General features: G+C 35.8%; 1 protein-coding gene and 1 long non-coding RNA gene across 3 annotated transcripts in view; one reads left to right on the top strand and one right to left on the bottom strand.

Annotated features, from left to right (window-relative positions):
- LOC150103287 (endonuclease/exonuclease/phosphatase family domain-containing protein 1-like) overlaps window positions 1–25067 on the bottom strand; it is a 112153-nt gene that overhangs the window by 45008 nt on the left and 42078 nt on the right. For both annotated transcript variants that reach the window (XM_090398039.1, XM_090398038.1), the window contains exons 3-5: window positions 17291–17339; window positions 11727–11843; window positions 2564–2698 (exon numbers count right to left, since the gene is read on the bottom strand). In XM_090398039.1, coding sequence (XP_090254165.1) covers window positions 2564–2698; window positions 11727–11843; window positions 17291–17339 — 301 coding nt within the window. The remainder of the gene's footprint in view (window positions 1–2563; window positions 2699–11726; window positions 11844–17290; window positions 17340–25067) is intronic.
- Window positions 1–25067, top strand: part of LOC150103288 (uncharacterized) — a 33747-nt gene that overhangs the window by 4587 nt on the left and 4093 nt on the right. Inside the window, exon 2 of the long non-coding RNA XR_016548828.1 lies at window positions 18380–18488. This is a non-coding gene — a long non-coding RNA (uncharacterized LOC150103288). The remainder of the gene's footprint in view (window positions 1–18379; window positions 18489–25067) is intronic.

The following is a 25067-nucleotide window of genomic DNA, read 5'->3' as shown; positions in this document are numbered from 1 at the left end:
GAAAAAGAAAGAGAATAAGAAACAATAAAATTAGAGAGAGAGAGAGAGAGAGAGATGACTGGAGTAGAAGATATTGTGAAGTGTTATGAAGTATGTAAATAGAGATGGGTTTGCCATATTAATAGACTACCAGACAAAAGGTGAACAAAATTAAGCATTAAGTAGATACCAAGAGAAGAAAAGGTTGCCAAAGAGCAAGATGGAGGAATGATCTACAAAGGTTTGGCATGAGATGGTGGAAATTGGCTGCAGACAGACAGAACTGGGAAGTTAAGGGGAGGCCCATATCCAGCAATGGATGGAAAGAGGCTGAAGTAGAAGAAGAAATTCGTTTGAGGGCTATCTGGTAGATATAGGCCAGCATCACAAATACATTGTTGGTTTCTGCAACAGATTAGGGGAAGGATGCACAAAAAGATAAGCATCGGTAGATCAGCACAATGAATGCAGGATGAGAAATTATTACTGGGAAGAAGAGCTTCAGTCATGGGGATGTAGGTTGAAGGAAAGAAAGGATGCATGGCAAGATGGAAATAGAATTTATATTGTTACTAAGAGATAATTATCCAAAACAGTATGTAATGGAAGGGACCTAGGGTTTGAAAGTACCAGATCTGATAAAAGCATTAGAAAATATATTCATAACCAAGGCAGCTGCTCTGCCTCAGATGGGTGACCATGCAAACTTGTCATAAGTCATAATTACTAGTTTTGTAATTATCAGTTAAGATGGAGTATATATATGGAACTACAAAGTCAGCAATTATGATAAAGTCAGGAGTAAGCTTAAAGCTATGCCATGGCTTAAGAAGCTACAAAGGAAGAATGTCAATAGTGCATGGGAAATGGTGAGGGACTGCTTGAGAGAAACTGTATCAGAGAAGCTACAAACTTAGAGTGAAGAGGATAAACCAAGTGGATTATTCTCCTGATCAGAAGGAAAATCAATTGGTTAATTAAAGTGATTAGTATATCCAGGAGCAATACAAAAAATTTGTTAAGTAAAATTTAGGATAAAGGAAATCCTAAAGAATTTTTATATTATGTAGCAAGTAAGAGAAATAATGATTATGGAAGTATAACTTTAATTAGCAATGACCATAAGAAAGTGACAAATGTAGAAGGAATAGCTGAGATACTAGATGATCATCTTGCAAAGTGTATCATTCACGAGGAGATACTGCAGTTGCCATTGCAAAAGAGGCTGATACAACAATTGAGGTAGATGAACTGGAAGCGATTAGCATAATGAAACATCAGTGTAAATGTAACAGGATTGGATGGCATGTCAACCTGTGTGTTAAGAGAATGTGCAAGTGAATCGGAAATGTTTCTGACAGTTAAGTCTTAGCTCTGAGAGGGCTCCTAGGGAATGGAAAGATTTAAAATAATTCAGTTATATAAAGGAGGATCCAAGAGAGAAGTGGTAAATTACAGACTAATTAGTATCTCAGAAGTAGTGGTTAAAGTTAAGGGAATGGTTACACCATGATACTGATGAAATTGGCAAAGCCAATTGACAGAAAACTATTACCTAAGTTTGAGCAAATTTGAAATGGCTGATAGATACCTGAAAGTATATGGTGGATGAGGGCAGGTCAAAGTGTCTCAGGACTCTGTATTAAGAAACTGCTATTTAATTTGTATCTTAATGATATAAAGAATGATTTAAAAGGAGTCTTCAGTTGGCTGCAGATGATGCAAAACTGGGGAAGACTATAGTTGATTACAGTGATGTAGACATCCTGTAGGATGATTTAAATAAATTGGCAGTGTGGGTAAGAGATAATGGTTATCTGTTTAATGTTGCAAAATGTAAGGTTATGCACCTTGGGACGAAAAGATTACCCAGTGCATATTATTACGCTGATGCTACTAGACTGCAGGAAATTGATAAGGCCAAGAATCTGGGAATTATGGTGGACAAAGAGTTGAAGTTCAGAGGACATAGTGCAAAAGTTGGCCGAATAGTTCAAAGGATTATTTGGACGTTGAACATATTGACTAGTAGAGATAAGGAAGTTATTATCCTTCTTTAAGGTCATAATACAGCCATATCTTGACTACTATGCATAGATTTGGTCACCTGGGTTTCTCAGGGATGGGAGAGGGTCAGTGGATAAGATCTAGAGACAAATGACCAAGATGATGGCTGATCTCTGGAATGCAATAAGAATAGACTGAAGGTGTGTGGGTTGCAAAGTGTATTTGAGACAGAAAAGAGGGAGACATGATAGAAACCCATAAGGTTGCTGAAGGGTTCTATAAGATTGATAGAAAGAAAATTTTCAATACATGAGTAGGGAGAGAACTAGGAGCTACACTGGATGCTGTATGAGAGTTGTTAATATGGGTTTCAGAACTACAAACTGCCAGAGGTGAATGCGAGTGCTGACAGTGAAGAAGTTTAAGGAGAGGTGACAGGTATTGTATGAGTAATGGTTAGTGTGCAATGATTCTCTGACACCATGGAGATGTCAATAATAATAATAAAATTCACTACCTTTTATGATTTTCTAACATCTAAAACCATTAAAGAGGATGGTTACTAATAATTACTTACCCTAAACCATCCAAGAAGTGGCTGGGAAGTTATATTTAACTCCTTTGTTTTATTCACAGGTAAAGGCACAATTGTTGAATCTTGTAACTTTATTCCATGGCTGCTATCATAAAGAAAACCATTCTGTAGAGGTTTCTGTAATGAGAGCAGAATTTATGACATTCCATTACAACTTGAAACCAGTACTGGAAAAAATTCTCAAAATTATATTGGATGGAATTATGACCAAAGCATTAAGAGTTTTTCTTTTTTTGATATTTAATTGATAATTAATAATAATATTTTGCTCTGATTTCTAGAAGAAGAGCCATCCCCAAAGAACTAGTTTCATTTAGTCATCTCCTAGATGAACATTTCTATTATTATGATTGAACCATATGTAGTATTTAATATAACCGATTTCTACACTGAGGAACAGAATGTACAGAATATTATATTTGCAGGAAAGAGAATAACGGGAGTTAGGGAGCAGCATATTTTATGATATCTGTTGCAAAAGACAGAGAGAGAGAAAAAAGAACATATGTCTGGTTCTGCTAAGCCTTGAAGGGGATGAAGTAACCTTGGAGGGTGCAGAGATGGATAACAAGAATATTAGGACTGTACAATGTTGATTATGAGAATAGACTGAGGGCATGTAGGCTGCACAGTTTGGTGGATAGAAGGCAAAAAGGGGAGGGGATATGATCAAGATATTTAAGCTGTCAAAGGGTTATTATTGTATTAATACTGAGAAGATTAAGTTGCAAAAGGAGGTGGTGAGTAAAAGGGTAGGTTTTTTGCATGGAGTGGTAGGAGCATGGAATGCATTGCCTGAGAGGGTGGTGGATGTGCAGACTGTAGATGATTTTACGGAATGATATGATAGACTGTGTTCACTAGTGTTGATTTCCTGCGATGAGTCTTATGACTCCATGGGGATCAGGAAAATAATAATAATTAGCAAATTAACTGAATGAGTACAGAGAAGGGAAAGAAATTACTATGGAGAACTCTAGTTATGCAAATATAACACTGAAAAAAGAGAGTACAGGGGATGAAATAAAATTTATGCAGCTACTGAGAGCTAATTACCTAAAACAGTGCATCACTGAAGATGCTGAATCTGGTGATAAGATAGCATCCTATCAATGACATTGGGCCTGGAAGGTGGTTAAATGGTAAAATTTTCAGTTAAGAAGGGTTATATATGTGGAACTACAGACCATGAGTAATTATAAACTCAGGAAGTGGTTTTGATCAGAGCTACAGCATAATATTATTATTATTCCTGATACCTCCAAGGAGTCCGAAGACTCATCGCGGGAGGACATCTTCAACTGTCTCTACATCTTACCTCTACTACGAATCAACGCCATCTACCGCCCACCTCCAACACTACCACAACTAGTAATTTTTGTCTGTAAATTGCGTGTGTTCTGAAGGGCCGATTTGTATGTATGCGGGATGAAAAACCCGAGTTTCCGGGAGAAAAAACCCTGCTACCTCCGTATGAGATTGGCTAACTCACCATCGATTGAAATCGACCAGATAAAGATTCCTCCCGTCGCGACGAGAATCGAACTTAGGCCTATTCCAATCGAAGGGCGCAATGTACCGTCGTTCTTCCAATTGCGCTACGGAGGCGCTCCGTAGCGCAATTGGAAGAACGGCAAGTTCGACCATTTTCCAATGTTATTGGAAAATGGTCGAAGTGTGTGCAACGGAAGCAGTATACGCAGGGTCAGCAAGATAAATCAGGCAGGAATTGGAATGAAATGTTAAAATGCCATCATGATCAGCTTTCTTCAGTCCATTGCTGGATGAATGTCTCTCTGTGCTTCTTCCATTTTGGCCAGTCTTGTGCATCTCATCACCATATCCATAACATCTTATATCATCATCTCTTCTTACCACTAATCTGCCTGGTTTCCAATAACCAATTCTTGGTGTCCATTCTGTTGTTCTCTTTGCCCATCTATTGACAGACATTCTCATCACATCCTGCCAAGCACCATTTGTTGCCTTATATTACTAATTCAATGTCCATTTTTTCCTTTGTTGCTTCCTTATCCAAGTATTATTTTTTACATTTATCTAACCAGGTTATTTCCAAAATGGCCCTTTCAATGTATCTTTGTGTTTTTTTAGTTTCTGTAGGTGTTTTTTAGTCATATTCCAGGTTTCACTACCATAGGTCATTGGTGGGAGTACACACTGGTTATAGATCTTTCTTTTTAGGCAATTAGGTAAACTGCTTTTAAATATTTCTCTATAATGGTTAAAAACTTTCCATCTTACTGTTATTCTAGTGGAAATTTCATTATCAAGTTTATGGTTGTTTGTAATGATTTGTCCTAGATATTTGTAAGAATTTACTATTTCAATCTGTCTCTGATTTATTTCAAATTGTTTTTGTTCTGGAGTATTTCCACCTATATTTTTGATTTATCTATATTTCTTTATAAAGTCATGTGTTCTAGTTCTTTTGGTGATGTTGCTATTAGAATGATATCATCATTCCTATTTTCTCCCAGTTCAATGTTTTCATAGCATACTCAAGGGCTGTAGAAAATAATTTTGGTGAGATAGAGTCTCCCTGTCTGACTCCTCTTTCTTTTCCATTTAAATTTATTACCGATGAACTTCTCTCATATATATGAATTAATATGTTAATATAAATATTGTCTATTCCTATATATTTTAAGTTCAAGCATTTTACATAGGTCTATTGAGTCAAAGACTTTTTTTCATAATCTATGTTTAGCTAGCCAAAGAACTTGGTATATTATATTATTTTTCCATTACTTGATTTAAGACTTGTAAATGATCTAAAGTTGAGAAGGATGTTCTAAAACCTGTCTGTTCTTTTGGTTGATGAAAATTTAATACATTGTTTATTCTACCACCTATAATTTTTGTAAACTTATGAAAGACTGGTAGAAGGGTTAAAGATCTATAATTTCTTTTGACAGTTTTATCACCTTTCTTATACAGGATGATTTTTCCAGTATTCCAACTTTTGGGGATTCTTCCTGTTTTTAAACACTGTATACAATTCTAATTTTATATGCAAGAGATCTCCATTTTTAACATTTCTATTGATATTTCATCAAGTAAAAGTGCCTTTCATTTTTTGTAAGTGCATGTTTTACTTCATCTTTGACTGTATATTCATTATAGTTTTCAGTATCCTTTTCTCTATTGTTGTTCTTTATTACTTTACCTTTATTTGTATATAATTCATGATAAAATTTAGCTTTAACCTCTGACATGTTTGTAATCAATATTCCATTTTCATCTTTTACACTTGTCATAAAGATTACCTGCATTATCAAAAGTTTTCTTGCTTTCTTTATACTGTTATTTTCTATTGCTGTTCTTATCATTTTTGTATTGATATGTCTTATATTCTCTATTATCTTTTACCTGATTGTTTTGCAAAGTTCAGTATATTCTATGTTTCTTACACAATGTGGAACTTGTTTCATGTTTTTTCTATTTTTGCTCTTTTTGAATTCCCAGATAAGTTTCAACATTTTTTTATTATATGTTTTGTTAGGATACTGTTTAATTTTTCAATATTCAAAATTGGTGCCTTTTTTTTAAATGTCTTTTTCTAAATTTATCTGGAATTCTTTTTTTTTTTTTTTTTTTCATTTTCAATATTTCTAAGACGTTTCTGTTTTTTTTTTATTTTTTAATCAGATTTTGTCTTTCCATTCTTAGATTTATCACTATTTTGCTTTGGACTAATCAATAATCAAGTCTTTGCTTAATTTTTATAATATTTATGTCTTATACCACATACGGTTTATCTGTTAATATATAATCAATTTCATTCTTGTTAGTTCTACTGGGGTGTCGTCGCCGGGTCTATAATATCTTGATTGCCTACAAACCATTATGGACTATTCAGATCTTCTGAGAAAGCAAACATGATGTTTTTCGATTAACAATAAAATAAAAAAATAACTTAGATGTAAAATTTATATCAGAAAGAATCTGCAAAATCACAATAAGACTAAATAAAACCCTAAGAATAGTGCAAGTTTATCTACCTACACGAATGAAGAACTAGAACTTTTTTTTATAACCAAATACATTCTAGAAAATGGTAAACATTATTTTAATAGTTTGTTGGGAGAAAAGGAAAATCTAAATGAAGTACCTGTGAGAATTAATGGTATTGGCACCAGAAATGAAAGGGGAGAAGTGTTATAGAAGAATTTGCAGAAGAAATCTAAAAATAATGAGCACTCTTTAAAAAGAAACCTCCAAACAAATGGAATAACAGCAGTATTCTCTGGCAATAAAGCAATTTCATTGTCTTCCAATATATAGAGCAATAGGATTTGATGCCATATCACCATGCATCTTAAGTGAATGTTCCAGGGAATTGGCAGTAGCATTGGCATCTCTGTTTAATAAGTCTTAAAACAGCACAGGTTCCAAGGAAGTGGAAGGATGGTAAAATTGTTCCACTGCTTAAAGGTGGTGATGAGGCAGTAGCTTCAAATTATTATTATTATTATTATTAAACACCTCCAGGGAGTCCAAGACTCATCGAGGGAGAGCACCTACTCTACAACTCTGTCTCCACCACTCAACCTCATCCACCAATCGCATCTTCTACATCAACACTATCTACTGTCCACCACCAGAACTTTCACAGACAATCACAAACAACCATGGCCACGGTGGGATTCGAACCACAGCCTTTTGGCTGGACAGCAGATATGCTAACCACTCGGCCAACCAGGCAGGCCAAATTATAGGCCAATCTGTATATCTGGAGTTTTGGTGAAGGTACTAGAGAGAGAGATTGGTAAGAAGTAGAAGAATGTCATTATCAGCATGGATCTGTTAAAGGGAGATCATGTTTTACTAACTTATGTACTATAACAAGGTACAAATACCTTGGACAGGGGAGATGCATATACAGTGGTGTACTTGGATTTTTCAAAAACTTTTGATAGACTGCCACAAAACAAGCTGTTAAATAAATTGAAACAAATGGGATTGGATAACAGACTTTTCAGTGACTGGCTGTCACATTTGTATCAGAAAGTTGTATATGGGGGATGCAGTATCCTGAAAGAGGAAAGTCACTAGTGGTGTGCTGCAGGTGTCAGTTTTGCAAACATTGTTGTTCAATTTGTATGTTAATGATATCGGGATGGGTTTAACTAGTGATAAGCAGTGTTTGCAGATAATAAAATTGGGGAGAGCAATGCAGAGTCAAGTAGATGTTGTGGCCTTACAGGAGGACGTGAATAGATTGCATGAATGGGCAGGTGAGTGGAACTATCAGTTCAATGTTACAAAGTGTAAGGTTTCGATATTTGGTAAGCAAAGATGGGATGCAAATTATACACTTGATGGGGAAACTTTAAAATGCATTAAAAGAGATGAGAGATCTATGAGTGATGGTGGACAAAGACCTGAAATTCAGGAGCCACATTGCACAAGTTGTGAAGACATCACATTGGACAACGGCAATGATGCAGAGGTGATGAAGATATGTTGGGAAGGGTTCAGAGAAGATTCACAAAAGTGGTTAGTGGTGTTTGGGATGTGGAGTACAAGGACAGATTGAGAGAATATAAGTTGCAAAGTCTCTTGCATAGGAGGAAGAGGGGCAAGTCAGGTTGTTAGGTGTTATCAGGTTGACATGGACGAGACTCTTCATAGAATGGGAGAGGGGGTAGAACATGAGGCCATCACTGAAAACTGTATAAGGAGTGTATGAGCAAAGGAGTGAGGAGAAGGCTCTTTGCATGGAGTAGTTGGTGAGTGGAATGCATTGCCTGAGAGTGTTGTGAATGCAGATTCATTGAATCATTTTAGACACAGTTGGATGAGCATTGTGCACAATAGTGTGTACCTCCCACGATGAGTCTCCGACTCCATGGGGGTCAGATAATAATAATAATAAATGGAATAGGCACAGAGTCTCTATATTGGATGTTATGAGTAGTAGTTTGGTGAAGTGGTGTTTCTGCAAATAGTAGTTTTTGAATTTTTTTTTAAAGCCATTCAAAATGAACTTGCAAAGTAAAAACTAGAATTCTTATCATTTATTCTCATCTTTAATGATGAAAATGCTCTCTTTTAAGGATTTGAATGATGCCACACTTCTGAGATGGATGGATGGTGGAGAGATCTAGCATTAAGATAACTTTCTGTATGGCATAGGTTTCCAATAGATGTTTTAGAAAATATAACCATTTGGCAATTAAGATATCAAGAAGTAGCTTCCCATCATTTTGTAAAGATAAGTACTTGGATTTTGCAAGTACTTATCAAACTTACGTTTGATAGATTGCCACACAACAAGCTATTGTGTGGCAATCTATCAAATACCTGATTCTTATTAGAAAAGATTTTTCACTAGATGTAATAGAATTATTTAAATATTATTTATATATTTTTTTCTTTCAAAAATAAAAAAAACATGCTCCAACACAAGCTGCATGTTTGAATTTTACCATGGGCATGTCTTTGCGATTGTCTTTATGTGAGAGATGACCTTCATTACTTGGTGCAGAACCATCATCAAACTTAGCGGAGGCCTGAAGTAGCTTGAAAAAGTTCCATGTTAGGTGTTTAGAGTAGGATTCCCAGATCATGTAAAAAATAACTGAAAATACAAAAAGTTTTTTAAAAATTGAATAACCAAATCTACAATTAGGCATCTGGCTTGGTCATGAGGAGTCCATTATCCCTTTCTGCAACTAATTCATCTATGGAAAATTTTGAAGAAAAATTTCTATTTCTAACTGGCCATAAAACAGTTATTTCGTGAACATCAATATTTTTGAATATCAATGTCCACAAAATAAACAAATTATTTGCTAAACTGTATTAATCAAAAATCAAATTCACCTAATCTTTATAAAAATGATGGGAAAATACCATTTCTTGACATCTTAATCATCAAAAATTCAGAAGATGCCATAATTTCCTTAGACTTTTACTAGAAACCTACTAATCAAAACATGTGGAATAAAAACACATCCTATTTTACAGTAAAACTTATCACAACAAATAAAAGAATCCACTGAAGTAATCTACCTCACATGGTTCCCTCAAGAGGAACAAGGATTGATTTTGAATGATGTCTGGAAGTTTTAAATAAGATTTTTCACAACTCCCAACTTTTCAATCATCTACAAACCTCAAAGAACAAATGACACATCATGTATGTCTTGTGCCTCATTTTTTCACATATGGATTGTTAACGGTTTATCTTTGTCTTTATTTACATATGTTGGCTTTGTAGATATATACCCTGATATATATTTGGGAAGGATTTGACAAGCAGCATACAGCTATTTGCTGCTGATGATGATGCAAAGATAGGAAGGGTAATCAGGAATGTTGCTGATATGCAATATTTGCAGAATAATTTGAATAGGCCGGAATTGTGGGCATGGGAAAATGGATGTCCGTTCAATGACAGTAAATGTAAAGTCATTCACTTCAGCATGATTAGATATCCAACAGCATATTATATTGGCAGGATTATACTAGAAGAAACTGATGGGGATAGGGATCTTGGAGTGTTAGCAGATAGGAAGTTGAAGTTCAGGGTCCATGTAGCAAAGATTGCAAATACAACTCAAAAAATAATTGCAATGCTGAAACAAACATTCACATGTAAAGATGTCATTTTGCCTCTTTACAAGGCCTTGATAAGACCTCACTTGGACTACTGTGCAGAGGTCTGGTCTCCTGGTTTCTGTTGCAATTCAGATATATTGGAGAGAGTGTTGAAAATGATATCAGGATTGTGGAATACAGATTAAAAATTTGTAGGCTGCAGGCACTAGCAAACAGGAGAAAGATATGATCGAGACTAACAAATTTCTAAAAGGGTTGTAGAGAATTTCAGTAGATGAAAATTTTCATTTTATGGAGGGTGGGGAAAGAACATGGAAGTTGAGAATCAATGCTGTCAAGAAGGGGATTAGGGCTAGATTTTTCTCTCAAAGGGGTAGTGTGTGATTGAAATGGATTGCCATTGGATGTTGTGAGTGCAAGCAATGTGAATGAATTCAAGTATGATAGCTGGTGCGTAGAGTATGTGGCCTCCCTCGATGAGTCTAATTATATAATGTATATAATATATACATTGTATACATCAGGGTATATATGATGTATACACATGTCATTTGACATGTAAAGATAAAGAAGTTATTTTGCCTCTTTACAAGGCCTTGATAAGACCTCACTTGGGTTATTGCATGTAGGTCTGGTCTCTGTGGCAATTCTGATATAGTGGAGAGAGAGAGAGAGAGTGCAAAAACAAAACAATATCAGGATTGTGGAATACAGATTATGAAGACAGATTAAGAATTTGTAGGCTGCAGATACTAGCAAACAGAAGAAGGAGGGGTGATATGATTGAGACTAACAAATTTCTCAAAGAGATGTAGAGAATTTCAGTAGATGAAATTTTTCATTTTATGGAGGGTGGGGAAGGGATATGAGGACATTCACGGAAGTCGAGAATGAATGCTGTCAAGAAGGCGGTCAGGGCTAGATTTTTCTGTCAGAGTAGCATGTGATCGGAATGGATTGCCATTGCATATTGTGTGCAAGTAGTGTGAACAAATCAAGAACAGGTATGACAGCTGCGAACAGTATGGCGCCCCTCGATCAATTCCTACTCACTGGAGGTCTCTCTTAATATCATTAATAATATACTGTGAACCAGTTTTTTCAAACTAGTCAGGTTAATCTATACTACTATAACAATATGCCAGCCTAGATGGCTGATTGGTTAGTACATCTGCTCTCCAACCAATAGGCTGTGGATTTGAATTCCACTGTGGGCATAGATATTTGCACTGGCATTTAGGTGTTAAATGAATTTCACAGCCAGGTGTGAGACCAATGCTCTATTTATTGAAGGCTTGAAGTGGTTTGAAACAAGTTCCATGCTTGGTTTCTAGAGCAGGGTTTCTGGATTGCATAAATAAGTAAAAAATCAAAAAAATATATAAAAGTTATTAAAAAATGTAAATAGGGTGAGAGTCACATATAAAAATATACAACTAATTAAAATCAGTTTCTTTTTTAAATCAAAATACTTTTCACATTTGTAAAAATCATCTACAAAGATTTCTAAGATTGCACAATGATATCTGCACTGAAAATGGCATAAAATGTAACTTACCACAAGATTGGAAGCCTCTAAGTTTGGCGAACATGGGGAAGAAACACTGTGCCATTTCCCACTGTAATCCCAGTTTCTCACTGAGAATAACTGAGGATCATTGAGCTCAGATGTTATCTAATAAGATTGATTGATAATTGTAATCCGCACATAAAATTCAGAGAGTATATATAAAAATCTGATTCACAATCATCTTACTCTTGCAATTGAGTGTTTTATATATCACACACACACACTGTATTAATTAAAATGCACAGAGGTAAGCGACTCAAGAATAACAGCAATAGTTATGAAACTTATGTTTATATGTTGAACAAATGAATTTGACTAATTCAATTTTTGAGCAATCTTAATTTTCAAGACTATCTTTGTAACTGTGAAAAGGATAGTAAAATGTTAAGCATTAAATGAAAATGTTACATTAAAAATAATTAGAGAATTCTATTAACATCCACTTATGAGTTCTTTGCAATTAATTATTTTCAAATTAATTTTTTATCTGATAAAAATAGAACATATCACAAATTTTAAATAAAGTGATATGAATAGACAATGCATTATTGAATGCATGCAATGAATGCTATGACTTTACAAGAGGACTTGAATGCACTGGCTGAATAGACAATTAAGTAGGGAGTTATCAGTTCACTGTTGCAAAGTGTATGTTTTTGAAATTTGAGAAGCAAAGATGGAGTCTAGAATGCACAATTGCTAGAAACGTCTTGGAAGAGGTAGAGAAGATGAGAGATCTGGGAGACATTGTGGAGAAAGACCTAAAATTTCGGGAATATACTGCTGAAATAGAACAAGAACAGCAGATAATGGGAATAATGCAGAGGGCACTGACTTCTACAGTTAAGGATGTTATGGTTCCATTGTAAGGCTTTGATCAGGCCACATATGGATTACTGTGCACAGATTTGGTCACCTGGCTTTCAAAAAGATGAAGATGCACTGGAAAGGGTCTAGAGACAATTGACTAAGGTAGTCTGGTCTCAGGAATGTTGAGTATGAAGACAGATTGAGAAAATGAATTTGCAGAAACTGGTAGATAGGCAGAGGAGGGGGGGGGGATATGATTGAGACATGTAAGCTGTTAAGGGGTAATTATCCAATTAATGCAGGGGAGGTTTTGCATAGAAACAGTGAAGATGGGGGGGGGAGATCAAGAAGTCATCCCTGGAAGCTGTATATAAGTGTGAACAAGGAACAGGTTTTTTGCATATAGAGTGGTGAGTGATTGGAATGTATCGTCTGAGAGTGTGGCAAGTGCAGAGACAGTGAGCACATCTAAGGCACTATTTGATAAACTGTGCAAAGATAGACTAACTATGTAGAAAAGCCTCTATAGCACTAGAATGACCATTATAAGCTCAATTCTAGTCAAACCATAACTTTTTCTGTGCCTTTTGTATAGTTGGTTCCCAAGTTAGTCTATCTTTGCAACATGAAAGTAGAGTATTCTTCCTCTCATAAAATCTGGTGTAAAAACTACTGAAGAAGTCACACCATTTCAGACAATAATATATACCTCTTATGGTTTAGGACTGTGGAACAACAGCTTCCTGCTTAAACCCCCCACACACACACTAATGTTAATTAAATCATAATAAATTTAGTTTAATCCTTTATCCAAGCGTGTGCAAACAAAGTTTGTGCCTGAAAGTATCTTCAGGACTGGGGTAAAGTGGTACAATGACCTTGATGACCTTGCTAATGCTTCTGCCTGGGTATCTCCACTTGGGCCTGGCTCCCACTGAAGAGACCTCAATAAAGGTCGAAACTAGTCTGGGTAGTGGCCCTTCCCTTAATGCATAACATTATACATATCTGCAAGGAGATGTGTTTTGCATTATGGGAGATACTGAGATAGGAATATTGGTAGCTTGCTCCACCTTTGCAAGGAGTCACCCAGTGTTGTACCACTTTACCCCAGTCCTGAAGATACTTTCAGGCACAAACTTTGTTTGCACACACTTGGATCAAGGGTTAAACTAAATTTATTATAGTCTGACCAAGTGAAAAATAAACTTTCAACGTTAATTAAATCATTGATAGGTTGCCAGTAGCTGAGCTAAAGGCTAATTGCAGCCATGGTTTTCAGGTGATAAGTTTCATTATCAGCTACTTCATAGCAAGATTCTGGATAATCTAATCCCATCCATGGTATTAATACCAATGTACTATAGCTTTACAACTTCTTGTGAATGGAATTCAAAAGGAGGTTGATACAGCATGGGAACATTTAGGCATATCTCCCATGGCAGTGTAATCAGGAAATAAGTAAGACAGAAATGAATGACTGAACAATAAAAATTAGGCAAGCAGAGAGGGAAAAGATGTAAGATAGAAGACAATTATCAGATGCACAAGGAGAATAAAATGCAGGCACACATAGTGACAAGCATAGTAAGAAAACATAAAACACAATGAGAAGAGAGGAGATTGGACAATCAGGAAAAAAAAAATCAATGGGTTATTGTTGGTTGTGAATATCGCTGAAGCAGTCAAGGATTGTGGTGTGTGATGTGTGTGTGTGTGTGGGTCAGTCTGCTGTTTTGTGGACTGAAAACATTTCTAGGAGGAAAACTCTTCTACCTCTTCCTCCTCTTCCACACAAGAGTGGCTAACTCATCTTCAGTTGGAAAGTCGTTATAAAGTATCCTCATAATTTAGATAAGATTCAAATCCCAGGACTTTTCAACCAAAGGGTAAATATCACAATATCTCATAACTATGTGATGGAGTGCATGAAATTCAAGGAAATGCACTCACTGTGGCAAGCAGGAGGAGGAATCACAGAAAAGTTACACTGGCTGATGGTGACAATGCAACCACTGCAGAAAATGCAGTAGAATTATTTAATGAGCATTTTGTCAAATGTCATTCACACCTTGGTGTGAAGGACACTATGCAACATCCAGCAGGAAGGCAAATACTATAAGAAATAGATGTGAATGAATCAAAAGAATAGAAGTAAATGAACTGAGTAAGCTGGATATTAAATACGCCTATAGGATTAAATAATACAATACAAGGGTCATTTCAGAATTTCTGTACACTATACTTCTGTTGTTAACCCACATATTATTTAACAAAATGCATTTATAGGCTTAGACTATAATCTAAATGCTGTACAACATTCTGGTTTGTATTCCTGTACTCCATTTTTGTCTGTGTTTCATTATTTGGGTCACTTCAAGAGAGAGAGAGAGAAAGAGATTAATGGTCATGAAGTATTTTCCATAGTGGATCTTTCAATGTTGATAGGAAGTTAGGAACGATCTAACCTTTTCAGGTGGCATAATACTATTGTAATATCATGTATCTTCCCCCCTCCCAAGGGTACATATCAGGAATTTGACCATGATGATAATTAACATCATGGTCAAATTCAAGAACTGTTCACCTTCAGTCTTATAAAGATGTAGCAGCTTATGCAATCCTTCTGCAAGATGCTTGCTAGTCTTTTTTTGTCAGGTGGTGTGAGAATGAATTGAAACTTTCTCTTCTTCAAATTCAATCAGCATTCGGTAAATAGATACCGTTGAAAGTTTTTCTACTTGGTTATAAATTAAAGATGTGTAATGAAGCATTTTGTGTATGAAGTATTTTCACAACTAAGCTACTCCAGAGGCTAATGAGTTCACAATAACTGCCTTCGTATCCCACAATGAAAAGCATGAGCTTTGCATTATGGGATATCTCATCACATCTTTTTGGGTGCATATAATGCTAAGCATTATGAGAAAGTCCACTACCAAGACTAGTTTTGACCTTTATGGCTGAGTGTTTGCTTCTGCAATTTTATCAAATCTCATACCAATCTACTTTAATAAGGATGTCAAGAAGAGGGAGGCAGGAGAACCATGGGCTCCCTCTTCTAGACAATTTCTATATGGAACATTTTGAAAAAAACATGCCCTTGATACTGCTATTCTCAAATTGGCTATCTATCTTGGCTAGTATACATTGGTGATATGTTCTCTATTTGGCCACATGGTTCTGACACATTAGATTCCTTTTCTTCTTTCTTAATGTACATTAAAACTCACCCACACAGGTAAATACAAACTTTCTCATCATCCTGTCTCTCAACAATTTGGTGTTATCAAACCCTTCTCAAACAGAACTTCCAACCTCTGTTCCACCCAATCTTCCTTTACAGCTGAACTCTCCTTTATTCACCAGACTTTCTTGTCCAATGGTTACAATATCAAAAAGATCATTTGGTGTTGTAACCATTTAGTTGTTCCATCTCATCACGTCCCTCTCAACATAAAAGACTACAGTAATACTATGACCATTCCCAATATATGGTGACAAAGTAACCACTGCAGAAAAGCATATGTTCTTGATGAACATCCTTAGCATCATATAAATTAAGGATGTCAAGAAATTATATTCTTGGTTTAATCCTTTATCCAAGTATAAGCAAACAAAGTTTGCACGTGAAGTAACTTCACGACTGGGCAACTCAGCATTGGCTTACACTAGGATAAAAGATTAATCCAAGAATATAATTTCTTGACATCGTTAATTTATAGTATAACCAAGTAGAAAAACTATGAACATCTATCTCTAATCAATGAATATTTTAGTAATAAGGTGCAACACCTTTTGGTACTTATATATGGAAATATAACTTCTGCATTACTTCAACCTTGGTATCACTTCTGGGTCTGGCTCCAACTGATGAGACCTCAAAGGTCAAAAACAGTCTGGGTAGTGACTCTTCCCATAATGCATAGCATTTTACATGTCTGTAAGGATATGTGCTTTGCATTATGGGATACTAAGGCAAGCAATGTGAAGTCATTAGCCTCTATATACAAGTTGCCCAGTCATGAAGTTACTTCACGTGAAAACTTTGCTTAAACTTGGATAAAGGATTGAACCAAGAATATAATTTCTTGGCATCTTTAACGTATAAGTGAGATCAGAAATGAGTGAAGTTATAATTTTAATATTAAGTGCAATGTGTTGCATTTTGGCATACAGAGATATATTGATACAACTACATTGATGGAATTGTGCTACAGGAAGTGGATGAGATTCACAATCTGGATTTTGCAGGTGATAGTTGACAGTAGACTGAAGTTTAGTGGACAAATTGCAAATTAGTCTTAGGAATGTTGGCAATAGAGAGATTAAAAAATGTAAATTAGAACGGTTAGTGGATAGGAGGAAAAGAAGTGATATGATAGAGATGTTTAAATTAGGTGATGGGATTTTATCAGACTAATACATAGGGGATTAAAAACAGTGAGAGGGAAAAAAACTAGAGGCCATCCCTGGAGGCTGTCGCATATGAGACAAAAATCACTCGGCCATGAAATCATTTCATCCAACTATGTTTCTATTCTTTTATATACAAGGGGGTGATGTTGTGGTGAGCAAAAGCAACAGAGGAGACAGAATTGACTTATACATTGAGTTTTGAAAAGTTGGCTGGTGTTTTTCAAAGTGGTATAGAAAAGTATTTTTTTCATTTCTACAAACTTCCACTTTAGCTGAATGCAAAAAAGAATATCAATGAATCATATATAAAAAAGCTGGCTTACCAGGGATAGTGCATCTTTAGAGGCATCCTGAACTGCAAGAAGACTAAAGCTGAAAAAAAAAAAAAAAATTGAATGGTATAAATTATGCAAAAAAAATGAACAAAAATTCTTCATAATACTATTTCTACATTTAAAGTTATACTACATTATATACATTCCAGTAGTACTACATTACATACAGTACTTAACACTGTTAAGTACTGTATGCAATTATGGAAAAATCATCATATTACAAGTGGCTTAAACAAATCCAGCTTTTTAAGTTTGCAAAAATCCAACTTGTAAGCACAAACTCCTTTTGTGCAAACATTTAAATAATCCTGGCTCATCTCCAGTTCAGGATTCCAAATTCCAATCATATATCCAAACTGTGGTTTTCCAATAAGTGTGGTGGTGGTGGGGGGTTACAGCATATCATAAGCTGGAGAAATTCCAGCTTCACTGATGGTAAGTTTAAGCACACAGCTGCAAAGTAATCATTAACAAAGCTAATGTCTGATTTTGAAAGAACAAACACTTCTCATGTATAAATGACAGTTGTGCATTCTAGCCCCTTGCAAAGGCTATTGGTGCAATTTTTATCACTGGTGCCACTCCTCTCTCTCTCTCACCTAGATGGCACTCTACATCATCACCTAAACATAAAGCTGACTTTTTAGTCATTCTTCTCATACAACTCCTACCAAAGATGACAAAGGCAAATCACCTTCAATTATACCTGAAACACTGTATGCCACCTAGAGCTTTCTGCCATAAAGACAGAACAATCTGGAACAACCTGGATATCAAAAACACTTTTAGTCCTGATGGTATTCATCCTACTGTACTTGAAAGACATACTCTTGAACCAACACCTGTTCTTTATCATTGCTGTTTCATATTATGCTGAGATGGCATCACTGCAAGTCCGTATTTAACTGATTCCACAAAAGGAAATAAGTGTTTGCTATCCAACTACCTATTGCTATTACCTCAGTACTGTCTAAAGCAGTGTTTCTCAAAGTGGGCATATGCCCAATAGGGGAAATTTGAATATTTTGGGGGCAATTAGAAAATGTACATGTACATATTTATATTATACTTTTTCAGAATTTGGCTGACTATTATGCTAGCAGGGGGCATCAAAATCTTTGAGATGTTGAGGTGGGGCATGATCCAAAAAACATTGAGAAACACTGGTCTAAAGGAATGGAGCAAGGTCAGGTAATTTTCATGTTCAAATATCTGTAGATGATGCATTGATTCATGTTGAAATTTCTGGGGAAAATAACTATATGAAACTGAAATGAAAATAAATAAATAATAGATAAATATTTAAATAAATAAAAAATAATTTAGATAAATTATTTTCATTCCAATTTCATGTAGTTTTCATTTCAAACACTTCAACATAAATCAGCTAACTTCTTCAACACTGGAGAACTATCAACTAATTAGTGACTGCCAACATGGATTTCATCAGTCCAGATTCACAGTAAATATTCTTCTTGCTTCTATAATCCACTTCTGGACACATGACATGGTAAGATTTCGAGAAACCTGTGCAGTTACATTCGACATTTCCATGGCATCTGATAGGGTCTAGTATTAAGGGCTTCTGAGCAAACTGAGATCTTATGGCCTACCTTCCACTCTTGGTAAGAATAATAATAAATTTAGTTTAATCCTTTATCTAAGTGTAAGCAAACAAAGTTTGCTTACACTTAGATAGTGTAAGCAAACTTTGGACTGAGGCAACTCAATGTAAAGGTGGACCAAGCTCTCATCACTCCTTGTCTTAGTATCTCCCATCATGCAAAGCACATTTCCTTGCAGAGATGTATAATGCTATGAAGGGAAGGGCCACTACCCAGACCGGTTTTTACCTTTATTGAGGTCTCGTCAGTGGTCTTCCACCTTAGTATCACCACCCAGAGGTGGTGATACTAAGGTGGAAGCAATGGAGAGTCATATTTACCTATACGAGTTGCCAAAGGGAGATACTAAGACAGGGAGTGATGAGAGCTTGGTCCACCTTTATCACGAGTTGCCTCAGTCCCAAAGATACTTCAGGTGCAAACTTTGTTTGCTTACACTTGGATAAAGGATTAAACTAAATTTATTATAGTCTAACCAAGTGGGAAAAAACTTCCAACATTTTGGTAAGAATCACTAGTTTCTCTTAGGTCATGCTGCGTAATGGTGAAGGAGGAGTAAGTTCTTTGCATGGAGGGTGGTTGGTGAGTGGAATGCATTGCTTGAGTGTGTTGTGAATGTAGACACATTGAATCAGTTTAAGGCATGGTTGGATGAGCATTGTGTGCAATAGCATATGTACCTCCCATGATGAGTCTCTGACTCCATGGAGGTCAGATATTAATAATGTTTCTTTCTCCTCAGATTTTCCTACTAATGCACATGTTCTTCAAGATTTATTAATCACCCATCTCCTCCTCATATACAAATAACCCTCTTTCACTAACCTCAAACCCTAGGTTAGCTGATGATAGCACTCTCCATTCTTCCTACTCATATGACAAACCCCACAATGCTCAAACATCCAAAGCTTCAAGATCCTAAACAACCAGTGTCCTAACTTTCAGTTCCATATCTCATTCTTCAATGGACTGATGACAACCTAGTCACTTTCAATGTTTCCAAAATGCAATCCCCCCCACACACACACAAAAAAAAGATCTTAGTTCTTCTCCACTTAATTTTGATAATGCTCAGCTTGTCAAGACAATCTCTCTTTTCTAAGATTGACACCACTAGGCCTTTCCTGGCACAAGCACATTACTTCTATAAGTATTCTTGGCTTTCCAAAAACATTCTTTTTTAATTCAATACTTTCACAGTTTTTTTTTTCAGCTGAAAAAAAAAAAAAAAAAACTTCTTGATACTGTCCAGAATGGGATCATTATTTAAACAAATGATGACTTCTCTCAGACTCACTCTCTTTTTCTCTCTCTAGCAACTATTCTCCAGAAGAACATTTTTTTTTTTTAAATTTTATATGGAGATAATGCAAAAAGTTTCTATTTCCATAGGTACTGCTCATCAGAAATGGCATCTAACATTCTCCCTTTCCCCCATTTCTATCAAACCTACAATAACACTTGTTAAGGAATCCTGCAGACTTGTACTGGATTTATTTAGGTATAACATCATCTCCATAAAGCAAACAGCCAAGATTAACATCACTAATACCACTTTCCTTCATAATGTGATCCATATAGATGAATGACAGTGGACAAGCAACAGCTATCACCATCCATTTAGTTGAACTGCCAAACCTGCTACACTATCCTCATCTTTCATCCCATCTTGGTTTTGCAGAACAACAGCCTTTGTGGAGTATTGCCTAAGGACTAACTCCTCTAACTCTTAAGAAAAATAAATAAAATCAACAGATTACTTCTCTTTTGACACCTGCCTACAGATAAGACTAACTTTCTATAGGTTTTACAGGTTCTTGTGAGTGAGAGATATTTAAAAAAGTCATCATGCATCCTGGTCCAAGACCAAGAAAGGCTACTGGGTGAAATTCCGGTCTTTCCACCTCTCTTATAAAAAAAAACACAACAGGTTCTTATTTTCTCTTTAACATTTTAAATACACATAGCACTAATGTTCTGTAGATTTTGCAATCTTTCATAGGTGTTAAAAAATTTATATAAACAATAAATGAATAATAACAATCATAGAACTAATGTATAACAGGTAAAACAAATAAGGATAAGAATGTAAGAATGATGTATAGTTTGGGATACTCTGCACAAATTTTGTCTTCAAACAGAGGCAAGATCTATGACTGTATTATGGAATATTATTACAGACTGAAGAAGTATTTGCAGACTAAGTAGATAAAAGACTGGAGAATCTATTAAATGGATAATAAAAGAACAAGAGGTCATTCTTATACATTTTCAAGCAAGAAAGAATACATTCTTTGTATGGAAAGTGGCAGATGAGTGGAATGCACTGTCAGAGTGGGTAGTGAGTGTGCCAGCATGAGAAAATAAGGTGAGATAATGGATTATGTGCAGAACAGGACTTTTCTATGAAGTATTTAGGCTTATGTGCTGGTTTACATTCATGTTGCACTTTTATTATTATTATTACAGACGACTCCAAAGAGTCCTTAGACTTATCGAGGGAGGTGCTAAACATCATGTCATCCAACATTTGGGCAGTATCTATCATATTGCAAGCAATATATTCCACTCATTCACTACTCTCCAAGCAAAAAACCTAGTTCTAACAACCTTGCTAACTACACTCTTACTCAGTTTCCATGAATGGTCCATAGTTCTCCCAACAGCACACCTGTTCTGAAAAATTTCCTCTGAATTAATCTTGTAAAAATCTTTCAGTAATTTGTCTCAATCATATCATCCCTTTTTTTGCCAATCAACCAGTTTCTGTAACCTACAAATCTTCAACTTGTTCTTGTAAGGTTCATTCCATAGACCTGCTACCTTCTCGGTCACTTGCATCTGGATCCTCTCCACCTTCTCCGCATCCTCAAGAAACCCTGGAACCCAGATCTGTGCACAGTAGTCAAGATAGGGGTCTTATCAAGGCTTGATAAAGAGGAACAATAACCTGCTTGTCTCTGATTGTCAACGTATTCTTCAGTAACCAAGTGATCTGATGAGCTGTTTTAGCCACTTTTGCTATGTGCCTCCTAAACTTTAACTACCTATCCACTAACACTCCCAAGTCTCTGGCTTCATCAATTTCCTGGAGTGCAGTTCCAGGAATGTGGTATACAGCTGGTAATCTTTTCACCCTAAAATGCATAACCTTACACTTTGTCACATTAAATTGACATCCATTTTCCTTTGCCCAGTCTGCCAATCTATCCAAATCATCCTGCAAAATTTTGACATCATCTGTATTAACTATTGCTCTACCCAACTTTGCATCATCGACAAATAACTGAATAGTTCCTCCCAGATCCTTTCCTATATTGTTAATGAACAAATTAAACAGTAGCAGTCCAATAACAGAACCCTGTGGTACACCACTAGTCACAGGCCTTCTTTTGGACTCTCCTCCTGAATAAACTACTCTCTCATATATCTCCATCAACCACCTTCCTATGCATCTCACAACCTTATATCCATCCTCATGTGTTGCAGTATACTGATTAGAATTCCATGTGGTATCTCAAAGACCTTTGCAAAGTCCAGCAGTATCACTGTAAACCCATTTCCTTTATCCAATTCAGCCGTCACTTGTATTATAAAATGTGAACAAGTTACTGAGGTATAACCTACCCTTCACAAAACCATGCTGCCCCCTATACAGTATCCCATTTACATCTATCCATTCCTGTATTTTGCTCTTGACCAACTTTCTCAATAAAAGGCCTAAGTTCGATTCTCGTCATGATGGGAGAAATCTTTATATGGACGTTTTCAATCAAAGGTGAGCTAGCCAATCTTATACGGAGGTAGCAGGGTTTTTTCTCCCGGAAACTCGGTTTTTTATCCTGCATACAGACAAATCGGCCCTTCAGAATACACGCAAATTACAAAATACTAGTTGTGGTGGTGGTGGTGGTGGCCAGTGGATGGCGATGATTGGTGGTAGAAGTTCGATGTAGCGGTGGAGACGGAGAGATGTACAATAGGTGTCACGAATAATAATAATAATAACTCCTGATATGCTGATCAGTTGGTAATTTGCTACAACAGTCTTGGAGCCCCCTTTAACAGAATAATTTACAGCACAAGGAGACATCTGAAATACAATGCTAAAATTGTAATAACACACACAAAACAATAAGTGGAAGAAATAACGTAGAATATATAAAGACTGAAGTCCTACGAGGGCACACTCTACAGGTGCTACTGGTTAGCCTTAGATGTTAGGCAGAAAGCATAAGAATTAAAGTTTCCAAAATTTTAGGAAGTTTAATGCAATCATATTTATTAAGTCTACTGCAGATTCTAAAAAGTGTCTTTTAAGTTTGTATTTGCTGACATGGTGGCTTTCTTCCATCTGATTCTGTGTAAGGTATCCAAGGCATCGTCTGCCAGAACTGATTGACCACAGTAATGGTGACCATATTTTCTGGAAGAGCACCTTATATAAACAGACAGAAGATACTTCCACGGGCTCTCCCCTCTGACCAATTTCTACATGGAACATTTTGAAGAAAAAAAAAATGCTCCTGATACTACCAGTCTCAAACCTTCTATTTGGTTAAGATATATTAATGATGTGTTCCCTGTTTGGCATCATGGCTCAGATACATTACTCTTTCCTACTCCACCTCAAACGTCAACACCCAGAATCCAGTTCACTACTGAAAAAACAGCTTCCCTTTTTAGATACTAATCAAATGTTTGCCCAATGGTACCTTTCTTTCTTTCTTTCTGTTTACAAAAAACCTATCCACACAAATAGGTACATAAACTTTTCCACCATCCCCCTTTTAAACAATATGGTATCATCAAACCCTTGTCAACAGAGCCTCCAACCCAAGCTTCCCTTGCAGTGGAATGTGCCATTATTTGTGCAACCTTCCTATGCAACAGTTCCTATGCAAAAAAAAAAATTACAAATTATCTGTCCCCTCCAATCCTTCTCAACATAAAGACTACAGTAATGCTATTCCCTATATCTGGGGCACTTCAGAAAAAATAGTCAGAACTTAGAAGAAATATAATCTCTGCACTGCTTTCAAACCTCATTTGAAGCTGGCTTCCCTTCTCTGCTCTCCTAAAAATCCACTTCCTCTCCTCTCTATTCCAGGTGTTTCCAAGATTCCTTGTTCTTGCAAAGTATCACATTATGGCCAGACTGGGAGATGTGCTAACATCTGCCTAGAAGAACATAAAAAAATACATATGACACCACAACTTGCCATGCCATGGATGGCATGGCAAGTTGTGGTGTCATAAGGCATCCATGGCCATGCCATGGATGCCTTATACAGGATCAGATGGAAGGAAACCACCATTCTCCATTGCAGCAAATACAAAATTGAAAGACTCTTTTTAGAATCTGCAACAGACTTAAAAAAAAAAAAAAAACAGTCTAATCTTAATATGGTTGCATTAAACTTCCCAAAATTTGGTAAACTTTAATTCTTAGGCCTTCCACCCCAACACCTAAGGTTAGCCAACAGCACCCATAGAGGGATCCCTCATAGGACTTTAGTCTTTATTTATTCTACTTCATTTCTTCCACTTATTCCTTCTTGTGTGTTATTGCAATTTTAACATTGTATTCCTGATGTCTCTTTGAATGAGACAAAATACTGAAATCAATTAAACTTATTGTTTAATTATTTCTCTTTGTGCTCTAAATTCTTCCATTAAAGTGCAACATGAATGAAGGACTTTTCTACACTCCTACAGAACAGAAACTTCCTACAATCAGCACCAAGACATTTCTTGTATCACACAAGGTATTCAAAGCAAGTGAAACTCCAGAATGGCTGTCATTTTTTTTTTCATGCAGAATTTTTTTCTGAACTAAATAAATATGCATATTTACTTAGTACAGATTTATATAGATATAAATTACGCATACATTAGAGGTTCATAAAAAATGCAAATGATATGAAATATAATTTACATTTTTCAATTTTTTATTTTATTTATTATTTTACTTATACAGGTTTTTGAAGTTGCTAAGTCATGTGACACATTAATGGAATAATTACAGCACAAAGAGAAATAATTCAACAACAGGCTTAATTGTTTCAATATTTTATCTTAGTCACAGAGATATCTTCAAGAATACAATGTTAAAATTGTAATAACACACACAAAACACA

This window comes from Typopeltis vanoorti, chromosome 9, assembly GCF_054136105.1.
Source record: "Typopeltis vanoorti isolate ZY-2024b chromosome 9, IOZ_Tvanoo_1.0, whole genome shotgun sequence".
Lineage (NCBI taxonomy): Eukaryota > Metazoa > Arthropoda > Arachnida > Uropygi > Thelyphonidae > Typopeltis > Typopeltis vanoorti.
Note: the sequence above shows the minus strand (reverse complement) of the source record. Positions and strands in the feature narration are given on the sequence as shown.